The sequence below is a fragment of the Dermochelys coriacea genome, chromosome 25 (assembly GCF_009764565.3).
Source record: "Dermochelys coriacea isolate rDerCor1 chromosome 25, rDerCor1.pri.v4, whole genome shotgun sequence".
Taxonomy (NCBI): domain Eukaryota; kingdom Metazoa; phylum Chordata; order Testudines; family Dermochelyidae; genus Dermochelys; species Dermochelys coriacea.
Genome location: NC_050092.1, coordinates 1,083,749 through 1,096,621, shown reverse-complemented (window position 1 = coordinate 1,096,621; position 12,873 = coordinate 1,083,749). Strand labels below are relative to the sequence as shown.

The following is a 12,873-nucleotide window of genomic DNA, read 5'->3' as shown; positions in this document are numbered from 1 at the left end:
AGACCTTGGAGTATTGGCAAAAAGAAAAGGAGTACTTGTGGCACCTTAGAGACTAACAAATTTATTTGAGCATAAGCTTTCGTGAGCTACAGCTCACTTCATCGGATACATTCAGTGGAAAATATAGTGGGGAGATTTATATATACACACAGAGAACATGAAACAATGGGTTTTATCATACACACTGTAAGGAGAGTGATCACTTAAGATGAGCTATTACCAGCGGGGGGGGGGGGGGGGACCTTTTGTGGTGATAATCAAGGTGGGCCATTTCCAGCAGTTAACAAGAACGTCTGAGGAACAGTGGGGGGTGGGGGAAACAACATGGGGAAATAGTTTTACTTTGTGTAATGACCCATCCACTCCCAGTCTCTATTCAAGCCTCAGTTAATTGTATCCAGTTTGCAAATTAATTCCAATTCAGCAGTCTCTCGTTGGAGTCTGTTTTTGAAGTTTTTTTGTTGAAGGATAGCCACTCTCAGGTCTGTAATCGAGTGACCGGAGAGACTGAAGTGTTCTCCGACTGGTTTTTGAATGTTATAATTCTTGATGTCTGATGGTTGTCCATTTATTCTTTTACGTAGAGACTGTCCAGTTTGACCAATGTACATGGCAGAGGGGCATTGTTGGCACATATCACATTGGTAGATGGGCAGGTGAACGAGCCTCTGATAGTGTGGCTGATGTGATTAGGCCCTATGATGGTGTCACCTGAATAGATATGTGGACACAGTTGGCAATGGGCTTTGTTGCAAGGATAGGTTCCTGGGATAGTGATTCTGTTGTGTGGTGTATGGTTGCTGGTGAGTATTTGCTTCAGGTTGGGGGGCTGTCTGTAAGCAAGGACTGGCCTGTCTCCCAAGATCTGTGAGAGTGATGGGTCGTCCTTCAGGATAGGTTGTAGATCCTTGATGATGCGTTGAAGAGGTTTTAGTTGGGGGCTGAAGGTGATGGCTAGAGTATTGGTTGATCATAGGATGACTATGAGCTGCCAATGTGATATGGCTGTGAAAAAAGCTAATGCGGTTTTGGGATGCATCAGGAGAGGTATTTCCAGTAGGACTAAGGAGTTTTATTACCGTTATACAAGGCACTAGTGAGACCTCACCTGGAATACTGTGTGCAGTTCTGTTTAAAAAGGATTAATTCAAACTGGAGCAGGTACAGAGAAGGGCTACTAGGATGATCCGAGGAATGGAAAATTTGTCTTATGAAAGGAGACTCAAAGAGCTTGGCTTGTTTAGCCTAACTAAAAGAAGGTTGAGGGGAGATATGATTGCTCTCTATAAATATATCAGAGGGATAAATACAGGAGAGGGAGAGGAATTATTTAAGCTCAGTACCAATGTAGACACAAGAACAAATGGGTATAAACTGGCCACCAGGAAGTTTAGACTTGAAATTAGATGAAGGTTTCTAACCCTCAGAAGAGTGAAGTTTTGGAATAGCCTTCCAAGGGAAGCAGTGGGGGCAAAAGATCTATCTGGCTTTAAGATTAAACTCGATAAGTTTATGGAGAAGATGGTACGATGGGATAATGTGATTTTTGGTAAGTAATTGATCTTTAAATATTCAGGGTAAATAGGACTAATCCCCTGAGATGGGATATTAGATGGATGGGATCTGAGTTACCCAGGAAAGAATTTTCTGTAGTATCTGGCTGGTGAATCTTGCCCATATGCTCAGGGTTTAGCTGATCGCCATATTTGGGGTCGGGAAGGAATTTTCCTCCAGGGCAGATTGGAGAGGCCCTGGAGGTTTTTCACCTTCCTCTGTGGCATGGGGCATGGGTCACTTGAGGGAGGATTCTCTGCTCCTTGAAGTCTTTAAACCACGATTTGAGGACTTCAATAGCTCAGATATAGGTGAGGTTTTTCGTAGGAGTGGGTTGGTGAGATTCTGTGGCCTGCATTGTGCAGGAGGTCAGACTAGATGATCAGAATGGTCCCTTCTGACCTTAGTATCTATGAATCTAGGAGGGAGACATGACATATTGGATGGATCTTGCAGGATCTAAGGAGCTGTAATTCAAATGCCACGAGATTGATCTAACAAGTCATGAGGAAAAGCCCTGCATATTGATCATCTTATTCCAATTTATGCAAAGGTTGGTTGACGTTCAGGTATTTTGTGGGCAGCCACACTTTCTGGCCTACTTCTACAGGCAGGGCTTCTTGGCAGTGTTTGCCAGCATGGCATCTGTAAGCCACCTTTGCCGCTTTCAAGTGCTCTTTTAGCTTGGCTTGAGTTTCATGAATGGCCTGTACAAGACAGGAGGCAACAGGAAGTGTTGTGGATGGGGGAGCAGAGGAGTAGAAGCATGGATTAAAACCACATTAGAAGGGACTGGATCAGATTGAGACATGTTTTGCATTGTTTTAAGAGAATTCAGCAAGCAGAAGTAACGCAGTCCAGTTATTTTGACGGTGACTCAGAAGCAGCACAGGTTCGAGCTGTTTGAGCACCTGGTTGACACACTGTGACTGGCTGTCCAACTGGGATGCATGGAGCTTGACATCTAGAAGTGGAATACAAAACCTGGATATAAACTGGGAGCCAAAGTCCATTGTAAGATGGCTCGGGAGGCCATGGAGGTAGAACGTGTGTGTAATTAGAAGGCATGCGGTAGTTTCCACAGTCAGGAGACACACGCATGGTACAAAATGGGCCATTTTGGTGAGTTGGTCCATGATAGTCAGTATTGTGTTATGCTCTTCAGATTTGGGTAGGTCCACTATTTAAAAAAATATTAAAAAAAAAAAAATAAAAAGGCCATAATAGCTGCCAAGTGCACTCTAATGGAGCTCAGAGCTCTGTCTTTTGCAGTTCTAGGATGTAATCTAGTATCTCTGAAAGCAGAGTGGACACAGGTAAAAGATGTCTTAGGTCACACCAGTGGCTGAATCTCATCCACTTCTGCAGGTAAGTATTATGTGTGGACTTTTCTATGTAATACTCTTCTTATTTCTTCAGAACAGGCTGTTTGTTGAAGAACCCGAAGGCTGGGATGAAGACTTTGACCACCGTCCTGAGAGAGAAGATGAGGGACAGACTATAAAGTGATCAGTTGACAAAACAGTGAGCTGGATGAGGTAAGGGAACCGTGTCTGACCTCATGACTACTGCCATGGAGACACGAGCGGCTGTTTCTGGTTTTCATCCTATAGAGAAGCGCAATCTGCTCCTGCAGACTCAAAGGCCCTTGGGGCAACAGTGGGGCAAGTGCCTCAAAGGTGTCCATACTTAGTCCAAGGGTTCAGCAGCGAGTCCTGGAGGAGACCAAGAGGATTTGAGCAAGCTGTCAGAGTCTCTAACAGAACAGTCCGACCTAATGGTTCAAACAAGGGGTGGAGTCAGGGCTGCAATTGGGAGTCATGCCTAAGATCAAAGCCAGAGTCAGAGTCCAAAGCCAAACCAAGGGTCAAATTTAGAGCCATGTCAAGAATTAAGTCAGAACTGGAGTCAGAAGTCACACCTAGGTTCAAAGGAGGAGTCAGAGCAGGGGTCAGGGCAAGGAAACAGGAACTAGAAGCAGGGCATGGTAGCAAGAGAGTGGAACTAGGCAGGATAAAAGGAACAAGGGGCGAGACAAGATAGCAGGAGCCAAGAACAAGGCGTACGAGCCAAGCAAAGAGGCAGGGAGTTGACCTCAGGATTCTAGGCAGCAACAGATCTCGTGAGTTGTTGCTCGAATAAATGGTGGGACAGAAACAGGAAGCTTTATACCCAATGGTGTCCAATCAGCCGTCGTCTGCTAGTTAGTGGGTGTAACATCTGGTGGTGGGGCATCAGCTGCAGTTTCATCTGACTGCAGCACAGTGCATAAATCTCCCACTAGACAACTCTGCAGGCCTGAGTTCCAGACCCTCAGTGCCTGAAAACAGAGATGGCAAGAACCTTTGCTGGTCACCACAAGCAGAATTTGGAATAGATTAACTCAAAGAACAATCTAGTTCTCCTCAAACAGAGAATTATACAAGTGCATGTGTTCTGAGGGGAAGAAATGCAAAATGGGGGTTGGGGGTAAGGCAGCATGGATGTTTATGATGATCAATTTGTTGTGATTTTGCACTTCACCATTCTGCAAACTGTGTATGACAAATGGGAAGGAAAGTACAACAGAAACAGTAACATAGCAATAAGCCTAATGGGGCAGTGGGTATTATGGAGGTTATAAAAGTCACGCTATGCTTTTGAGTTGGGTACCAGTGTTAAGGAGTTTCATTCTGCTATTTATTATGGAGGAGCTGGTGAGGGTTCCATCGTTAAGATTCAGTTTTGTATTTAAAGCAGGGATTCAACTTCTCTGTTATGAATGAAGAATACACTGATCTTCTCCAATACTTACTGTGAGTGCAGAATAAGTTTACTAAGAATTTGTAAGTAAATTTGTTAGTGGATGAATCAAAACTAATTATTTTAAAATGGGTACTTTAAGAAATTTAGCACCTAAGGCCCTTGTCTCATCTCAAATGGTTCAAGTAACAGAGTAACACTATCTCTTCAAATTTCTTATATAGTTAAAACTCACTGAAAATGTATATAAATCTCCCCACTGTATTTTCCACTGAATGCATCCGATGAAGTGAGCTGTAGCTCACGAAAGCTTATGCTCAAACAAATTTGTTAGTCTCTAAAGATGTCACAAGTACTCCTTTTCTTTTTGCGAATACAGACTAACACGGCTGCTACTCTGAAACCTGAAATCTTCTGCATAGGCTAAATTTGAAGAATGTCCTGTAGTGACACCATGAAGGTGGAAGACAAAATCTAATTCAACAAAAGTTATATCTAATGTAGGACCATGCCCATTTAAAAATTATCATAATTTTATGGTTATTGAATGGTGTCACTAAAGGACAGAGTTAAGATTTTACATGTGCTATACCTTAAAATGTTTTCTTACAAGTGTAATGTTAACTCTGAATTTATAGGTCTTAGTTTAGGAAAAAATACAACCTTTAGTCAAAATTACTAATCTGTAACCACAATTTTAACTCTATCTTAATGTAGTGTTTGTCTGAGAATCTTCATTGGGAGTGATTTCAAATGGTGCTGGACCACAAAGACCATTTGGGTGCATGTGTACACACTTTCACTCACAGCTGGGGAAGTGCTAAAGATAGCACATGCTGTAAGTTATTGCAAAAGTGGGCAAAGTCCCTTGTTCCAAAGAGAGGAAAGAACTGGGGCTGTGGTAACTGTCTGATGCACTGAAAAGAAAGGCATGAAATTAAAACCATCTTCTAAAGACATTTTAAAAATTCACATGAAAAGGCTAAATTAAATTCTCTTTTCAGTAATGAAATGTTTGCATGATTTGTGAGTTACATTATATTTGTAACCGTATACAGTTGACATGACAACAAGCTAGTAAGGTAACAGATACAAAACCTGAATCATACCATCTTCCAGTGTACAAAACAATGACATACTGGAAAATGACATTCCACTTCACTTGAAGTTCAGATGGATTGCAAAGTGGGAACTGTAAACAAACAGTTTATATCTACAAGCTCCAGAAAACAAACCCTCTATAATGACTGATAAGAACAATTTGCTTATGAGGGGAGATGAGCTCTAGCAGCTAATTTACATTCTTTCATCTAAGGACTTAATTTTAAAAAGTTAATTAGCCCACTCTAGATCACAAGTGCAAACTGTAACAGCTTGCTGAAAAAGGCAAAGAGATTAGGAAGCTCACCTGGTTCTGAGTCAGAATTTCCTGCAGAAGGTTCACAGAAGCTTGATGGCATAAAGACATTGTTCTTTGTTACTGTAGTCAAGAAAAAAGTTACTAAGAAAAAAACCACACATACAGACAGAAGAGAGTTAGTTTCCCTCATTGTAAAGTCCCTCCCTTCAATATAATAATGGATCAGCGGATACTGAACTCAAATAAAAAATTAAACAAGGGTAACACATAATTAATGCCAATCAACATAAGTTTAATGGAAAACAGATCCTAACAATATTTGTGAGGGTATTACAGATTTGGTTAATAAAGGTAATAGTGTTATGTATATACTTAGACTTCTATAAAGGCATTTCACTTGGTACTGAATGACTTTTTGATTAAAAAACTAGAACATAAAACTAACAAAGCACACAATAAACAGATTAAGAAACTGGCTTGAGTGGGTGTGTTTCTAGTGGGGTCCCGCAACGATCGGTTCCTGGGCCTAAGCTGTTTAACATTGTTATCAATGACCTGGAAGAAAATATAAAATCATCACTGATAAAGTTTGCAGATGACACAAAGATTGGGTGAATGGTAAATAATGAAGAGGACAGGTAACTGATACAGAGCAATCTGGATCACTTGGTCTACTGGGCGCAAGCAAACAATATGCGTTTTAATACAGCTAAATGTCAATGTATACACCAAGGAACAAAGAATGTAGACCATACTTACACGATGGGGGCCTCAATCCTGGGAAGCAGTGACTCTGAAAAAGATTTGGGGGTCATGGTAGGTAATCAGCTGAACAGGAGCTCCCAGTCCAACACTGTGGCCAAAACGGCTAATGCAATCCTTGGACGCATAAACAGGAATCTCAAGCAGAAGTAGAGAGGTTATTTTACCTCTGTATTTGCTCTGGTGCAACTGCTACTGGAATACCGTGCACAGTTCTGGTGTCCACAATTTAAGAAGGATGTTGATAAATTGGAGAGGGTTCAAGGAAGAGCCACAAGAATGATTAAAGGATTGAAAAACATGCCTTACAGTGATAGACTCCAGGAGCTCAATCTATTTGGCTTAACAAAGAGAAGACTAAGAGGTGACTTAATTCCAATCTATATATACCTACATGGGGAACAAATATTTGATAATGGGCTCTTCGATGTAACAGAGAAAGGTCTAACACGAGCCAATGGCTGGAAGTAGAAGCTACAAAAATTCAGACTGAAAATAAGTTGTACATTTAACAGTGAGAGTAATTAACCACTGGAACAATTTACCAAGGGTCATGGTGGATTCTTCATCACTGAATTTTTAAGTCAAGACTGGAGGTTTTTTCTAAAATGTATGCTCTAGTTCAAACAAAAATTACTTAATGGAAGTTCTATGGCCTGTGTTCTGGGAGGTCACAGTTGATTGGTCAGAATAGTGACTTCCAGCCTTAAAAGCTATGAATATATCAACGTGAATTTCAAACTGGAAAAGATGTTAAAAGTCAAGCACTCAAAAGTTAGGAAATGCCAAGGCTGGCAATAGAAGAGTAATATCTACTTCTTTAAAGACACCACATACAGGATTTCCTCTGTTGGGTCCCATCTAGACTAGGATTGGAAGGTTTCAGAGTAGCAGCCATGTTAGTCTGTATTCGCAAAAAAGAAAAGGAGTACTTGTGGCACCTTAGAGACTAATACATTTATTTGAGCATAAGCTTTCGTGAGCTACAACTCACTTCATCGTATGCATCCAATGAAGTGAGCTGTAGCTCATGAAAGCTTATGCTCAAATAAATTTGTTAGTCTCTAAGGTGCCACAAGTACTCCTTTTCTTTTTTTAGGATTGGAAGGTATGTTTGCTTAATATTCTAATATATTAGAATCAACACTTTTGAAAAGTCTAGTGTAGGAAAGGCAGTGAATACTTTAACACGTGCTAAACTGGTCAAGCTGAAGCTTAGGCTCTCTTTTAGGCTTTAACTCTAGCAACTTAGTATGCAGCATGCCTTATCTATACTACTTTTCAAAATTGTTAGCACTTTGTAGCAAACACCCTTTAACATCACACCTTTTATTCTAGTCTAGACAAAGCCTTGGCAAGTAGGTAGCTCAAGAGATCTCCTACTCATGTCTAGGTAAAAATTGCATACAGCTACACCAATTTCAAGGCAATTGCTAAGATAAAATGCGTGCCCTGTGGGAGCATTAGTGTCAGGCTTCTGAAATCTAGGACATCCTTAAAGGAACAAAACCACCAGATGGTGGACGAAAATGAATCTTCTCAAATGAAAAGCAATCATCATTGTATTGATAGTCTGATAAGGAACTCATCCTAGAAACTGAGGCCAAGCTGATGTGGCTTGAAGAACACACATAAAACCACACGGTCACCTCTGTGATTGGGGCAGCACAGACTTGATCATGGCCAAAAGATTCTCTACTACGGATAGTGCAAGCAATGCGCAGGCCCTATGACTAGCAGGAGTCTCCCAGTACCACACATAATAGCTCATATCACGGAGAGATGCAATTAGACATCTATGAAAGGAGAGGTTACTTACTTATACAATAACTGGAGTTCTTAGAGATTTTGTCCCTCTGAGTGCTCCACCCCAGATGCGTACCCGTGCACTTTCAAACCGAGATTTTTGGTCTACACCTACACCCCATACATTTTTATGCTCTGATCTGTGGGCACATAGGGGAGGATGGAACCAATGCCACTCCAGTTTCTTCTCAAACCACCAAATCCAGCCAGAGGCAAAGACTCTGGAGTAGAGGGGAAGGAGGGCAGGTAGTGGAGCACCCATAGGGACAAATATCTCAAAAAACTCTAATTGCCGTAAAAGTAAGTAACCTAGCCTTCTCCTTTGAGCAACTGTTCCTATGGGTGCTGTTGCAATAATTGGGCCTACAAATTTATTCTAATTGTGAGCAAGCGTGAAAAGTGAAAGTCCACAAAATGTCAGAATAACCTAAAACACATGTTGGGGGGAAAAGGTGAAAACTGAAGACAAAACGATTAAATTAGTCTAAACAAAAAGGCCTACTACTAAAATTCAAGGACTGTTAAAGTCATGCCTTGTGAACAAGCGTGAAAGCAGAAATCAATGAACCAAAATTTGGTTGGAAATTAGGCCTAATTTGTTCACAAATTAATGAGAGCTCTCTTTCAGGGTCCTCAAAAAGAAAACCTTGGCGAGGGGTGGGGAGGGAAAGCTGGCTACCGTGACACTGTTTAAGTAAGTGTCAGAAGAGGATGGAAGGAGCTTCACCACCTTGGCTGCTATTCCCACCATCTCCTGGAACCCAACCTGATCATTGTGCCTTCATTATCCTGATCCTGAGAGATGTCTTAACCAGACATAGACATCTCAGGAGGGGTGGGTGAAGACGGTGTCAAATGGAAAGGCAGTGGAACCTTGGACAGAGATCTCCATGTCCCAGAAGGGATCGTACAGTTTCTAGCATGTGCGAGCATGGGGCAAGTCGCTAGAAGCGTCGTTCCCAGTAGCCATGTTGTCATCAGAGGGTGAGATGGTACCAGCAGAAGATCCCACTCGGTACCTCTCAGTGGAGGGCAGTCAGGTTCTTCAAACACTTGCAAGTTCTCTTGCACAAGGAATCTAGTCAGCACTGGCAAAGAAGGGCACTGAGTGGCTGGCTGCAATGCAGCTGAAGATACCAGGGATGGTAAGGCCGGGCAATCTGTATGTTCCTTATGCCCATGGCCCATAGAAGTGGGGGCCAGGGCCAGCGATGAAGCTGGTTTCCTCAAGGAGTTTCTGTGTCTGGAAGACCAGCATCAGTACCAAGCTGGGCTGCTTACTGAGAGATTTCTGGGAGCGTGAAATACTGGACATCTGTTTTGCTGGTATGGAGAGGTCAGCACTGGAGGGGATAGGAGCCTCGATAGTACACGTACCCGGACACTAGGCCTCCTTGCTTCCCAACTTCTGGGGCAACTTCTCCCTCTTCTTAGGCTCTCTTCTGGAGGACCTTGGGCGGGGGGGGGGGGGGGGGGTGTTTGCCTTCTTTTTAAAGATGTCAGGGTCTCTGAAGCTGTCCACAGGTCTCTGCTTATTGAAGCTGGAACCACAGAAGTTGCTGGAGCCAATGTACCAGGTGTGGGGAGTGAGAAGAGGGTATTCGGGCCCTGAAGCAGTAGCAGGTCTCAAGGAATGTTCCATGAGGAGTAACTTGAGCCTGTCTTCTTTCAGCTTCCTAGATCTGCTCTTAAAGCCAGTGCAGACCTTGCACTCAGATGGAATGCGAGACTCTCCGAGACAGTAGAAGCAGCTGGAATGTTTGTCACTGAAGGGAAAAAGACTTATTAAAGGTCTGGTAGGGTTTGAAGCCTGGAGTTTTGGGCATACTCCCCTAAAAAAGGCGACAGACAAAGAGAGGTCAAGGTCTCGGGGAGGAGAAAGGAGGTCCCAACTGCAAAAACAAAATGGGGGAACCACCCAAAAGCACCCAACGTGTGCAGGGAATACATACAATAAAATAGAATAAAAAATAAAAACAAGCAAGCTAGATGAATTCAAAGCTAACAGACACCACAACACTCTTTGCTAGCCGCAAACAGTTAGGAAGGGACTAGAGCGATCGCATACGTCCATTCTCCCATACACACTCTTTGATCGCAGCACAGGGACAGACCACCTGAACACTGCAACCAAAAACGGGTGTGCGCACACAGCTGGAGGGGAGCACCCATAGGGACAACTACTCAAAGAACACATTTTTTGATAACAGAACAGTCAACTGTCTTACAAAGAGTCGAAACTTTGCTTAAATTACTTCCCAAGAGACAAAGCTAAACCAAATAAAAGCACTCCACATTCCAAAAAAGTGTGTCCACACAGGGGGTTATGTTATATCAGCACAGCTACAGTGCTAGAATTATACTGGTATAGTTATACCAGTAAATTTACTCATGTAGACAATGCTTAAGGGAAGTATTTATGAGAGTTTAAATGCACCATCTTATCTTAGCAAGTATTTGGCACCAGGTTGGTCCAATTATGAAGATCTAATGCTTGCCTCTTGTGAGGTTTAAAATCAATATTTCCCAGTAAATAACTGCCCATGCAACAAACCCTAAGAACATTAGATAACAGAGGCTCAAAGCAGATTCACAAACCATTGCTATAATCAATGGTTTTTCACCGTACCTCACCAGGCGTGGGGTGTTTCAAGTCTTGGACCCTGTCACATCGGAGCAGGCTGTTTGACTGGGATGGACTGCAAGACCCCGGCTGAGAGACTCATCTTGGTAAAAGCCAGGTTGAGTCTAAATCCCTATCAGTATTAGCATGGGGCTGCTGGAATCATATATATCATATCATATCTGGCCCAACCTGGGACTGCTGAAACATGGAGTCCTCGCAGCCTCTGATTCTGTTAGAGAGTTTTTAATGTGAAGAACACTGATGGCAAAACACATCAAAGTTGGCTTCCCCAGCCACACAGAGGTAACAAAAACACCACACTTCTCTGAATGCTAACAATATTGGTGATCTGGAGAGCCATTCAAATTAACTCCAACTTTGAGGAATTCAGGACACTCCCTATCTTCAAAGCAATAATAAAATGCCCATTGAGCCAATAATAAACAAGTACTCTGGGCTAAGAATCCCCTCTGCTAGAGCTCTCCATCCCAGATATAATCTGTAATTTCTCATGACTTGTTGGATTTGGAGGTCCAGTCTTGGAGAAGATGTGATACCGGTCAGCACGAGGCAGGGAAAGCCTAATGTCATTATTGTGATGACTACAATATAGGATATCTTGAGATGAGTAGATCACTGTATCTGCATTCCCCTCTGACAATGTCATACAAAAAAAGTTTGCTGTCACCTGATCATGTACTCTGAGTACAGGTAAAACTGGTGCTCAATGATTAAAACCATCTGTGTCTGCCAAACCTGTGGTGCTTGGGATCACACGAGTCTCATCTTGCTGAGCCATGTGCGATACAGTTGCATGATTAAAGACCAGTTGGATCTTGTGATACAGAATGATATTCTGACACCTCTCAAAAGATAGATCTGAGTAGTAAATCCTTCCAATAGAGAAATGTGAACACACCCAGTCAGTTTTCAGGGTAGCAGCCGTGTTAGTCTGTATTCGCAAAAAGAAAAGGAGTACTTGTGGCACCTTAGAGACTAACAAATTTATTAGAGCATAAGCTTTCGTGAGCTACAGCTCAATGCATCCGATGAAGTGAACTGTAGCTCACGAAAGCTTATACCCAGTCAGTGAAAGCCAACAAATTACTACCCTCCAGCAACAAAGATAGCTGACACAGACACCTCCAGTTAAGTGCCAGTCACAATGCTGATAAAGCTGATATCCTAGTTTATTCTGGAGTATTTTTGGAGAGGGGAGAATGAACTAGCCAAGTGACTGACATTCCCCCAAATAATGAAAACATTAAGGATAGTCTCTGCCTTAAAGGGCAACTGCAAGGGCCAGGTTAGAATCACCACCAGATGAATAAGAAATCCTACAAAGGCTAAATACCAAAATGTCTCACAGGGCAGAGATTCTCCCTAATTAAACTGGGGGAGCGGGGAGTTGCTGTTACTCCATTTTAGTAACATTTCAAATAAATGACAAAGAGGCATCCGACGAAGTGGGTATTCACCCACAAAAGCTTATGCTCCAATATGTCTGTTAGTCTATAAGATACCACAGGACTCTTTGCCGCTTTTACAACACGATTGTTATTTATCTGTACTACAGCAAGACCTAGGAACCCCAATCAAGGATCATAGACACATCATGCAAGTACTGTACAGACAGAAAATAAAGAACTTACAGGCTAGATGTCAGACAGGACACGACAGTGGAGAATACAAACTGGGTGGAATAACAACAACAACAACAAATTAGCAAAAAAACTGAAGTCTCAGCTCATCTCTTGCTTAACCAATTCTAAGTGACAGTGATTTGGAAGCATCACAGAAGTAGACAGGTTAAGGAGCAACTTGCAGGAAAAATTGGCAGCGTTACCATTTGTGTTGGGGGGGGAGAGAGAGAGTGTGAGTGTGTGTGTGTGTGTCCCTCTTCCCCCCCTCCCGGGCCATGTATGGGGAACAGTGTAAGAGACTTGGTAGATGTTGGAGGGAGGAGTAGACAGGCAAGTGATGAAGATCACCTTCACCATGCCAGTGATGGCAAAGTCAACAG

General features: G+C 42.5%; 1 protein-coding gene across 11 annotated transcripts in view; it reads right to left on the bottom strand.

Moving 5' to 3' along the window:
• RANBP3 (RAN binding protein 3) overlaps positions 1–12,873 on the bottom strand; it is a 174,536-nt gene that overhangs the window by 91,664 nt on the left and 69,999 nt on the right. For all 11 annotated transcript variants that reach the window (XM_038383710.2, XM_038383717.2, XM_043502860.1 and 8 more), the window contains one exon: positions 5,705–5,776. In XM_038383710.2, coding sequence (XP_038239638.1) covers positions 5,705–5,776 — 72 coding nt within the window. The remainder of the gene's footprint in view (positions 1–5,704; positions 5,777–12,873) is intronic.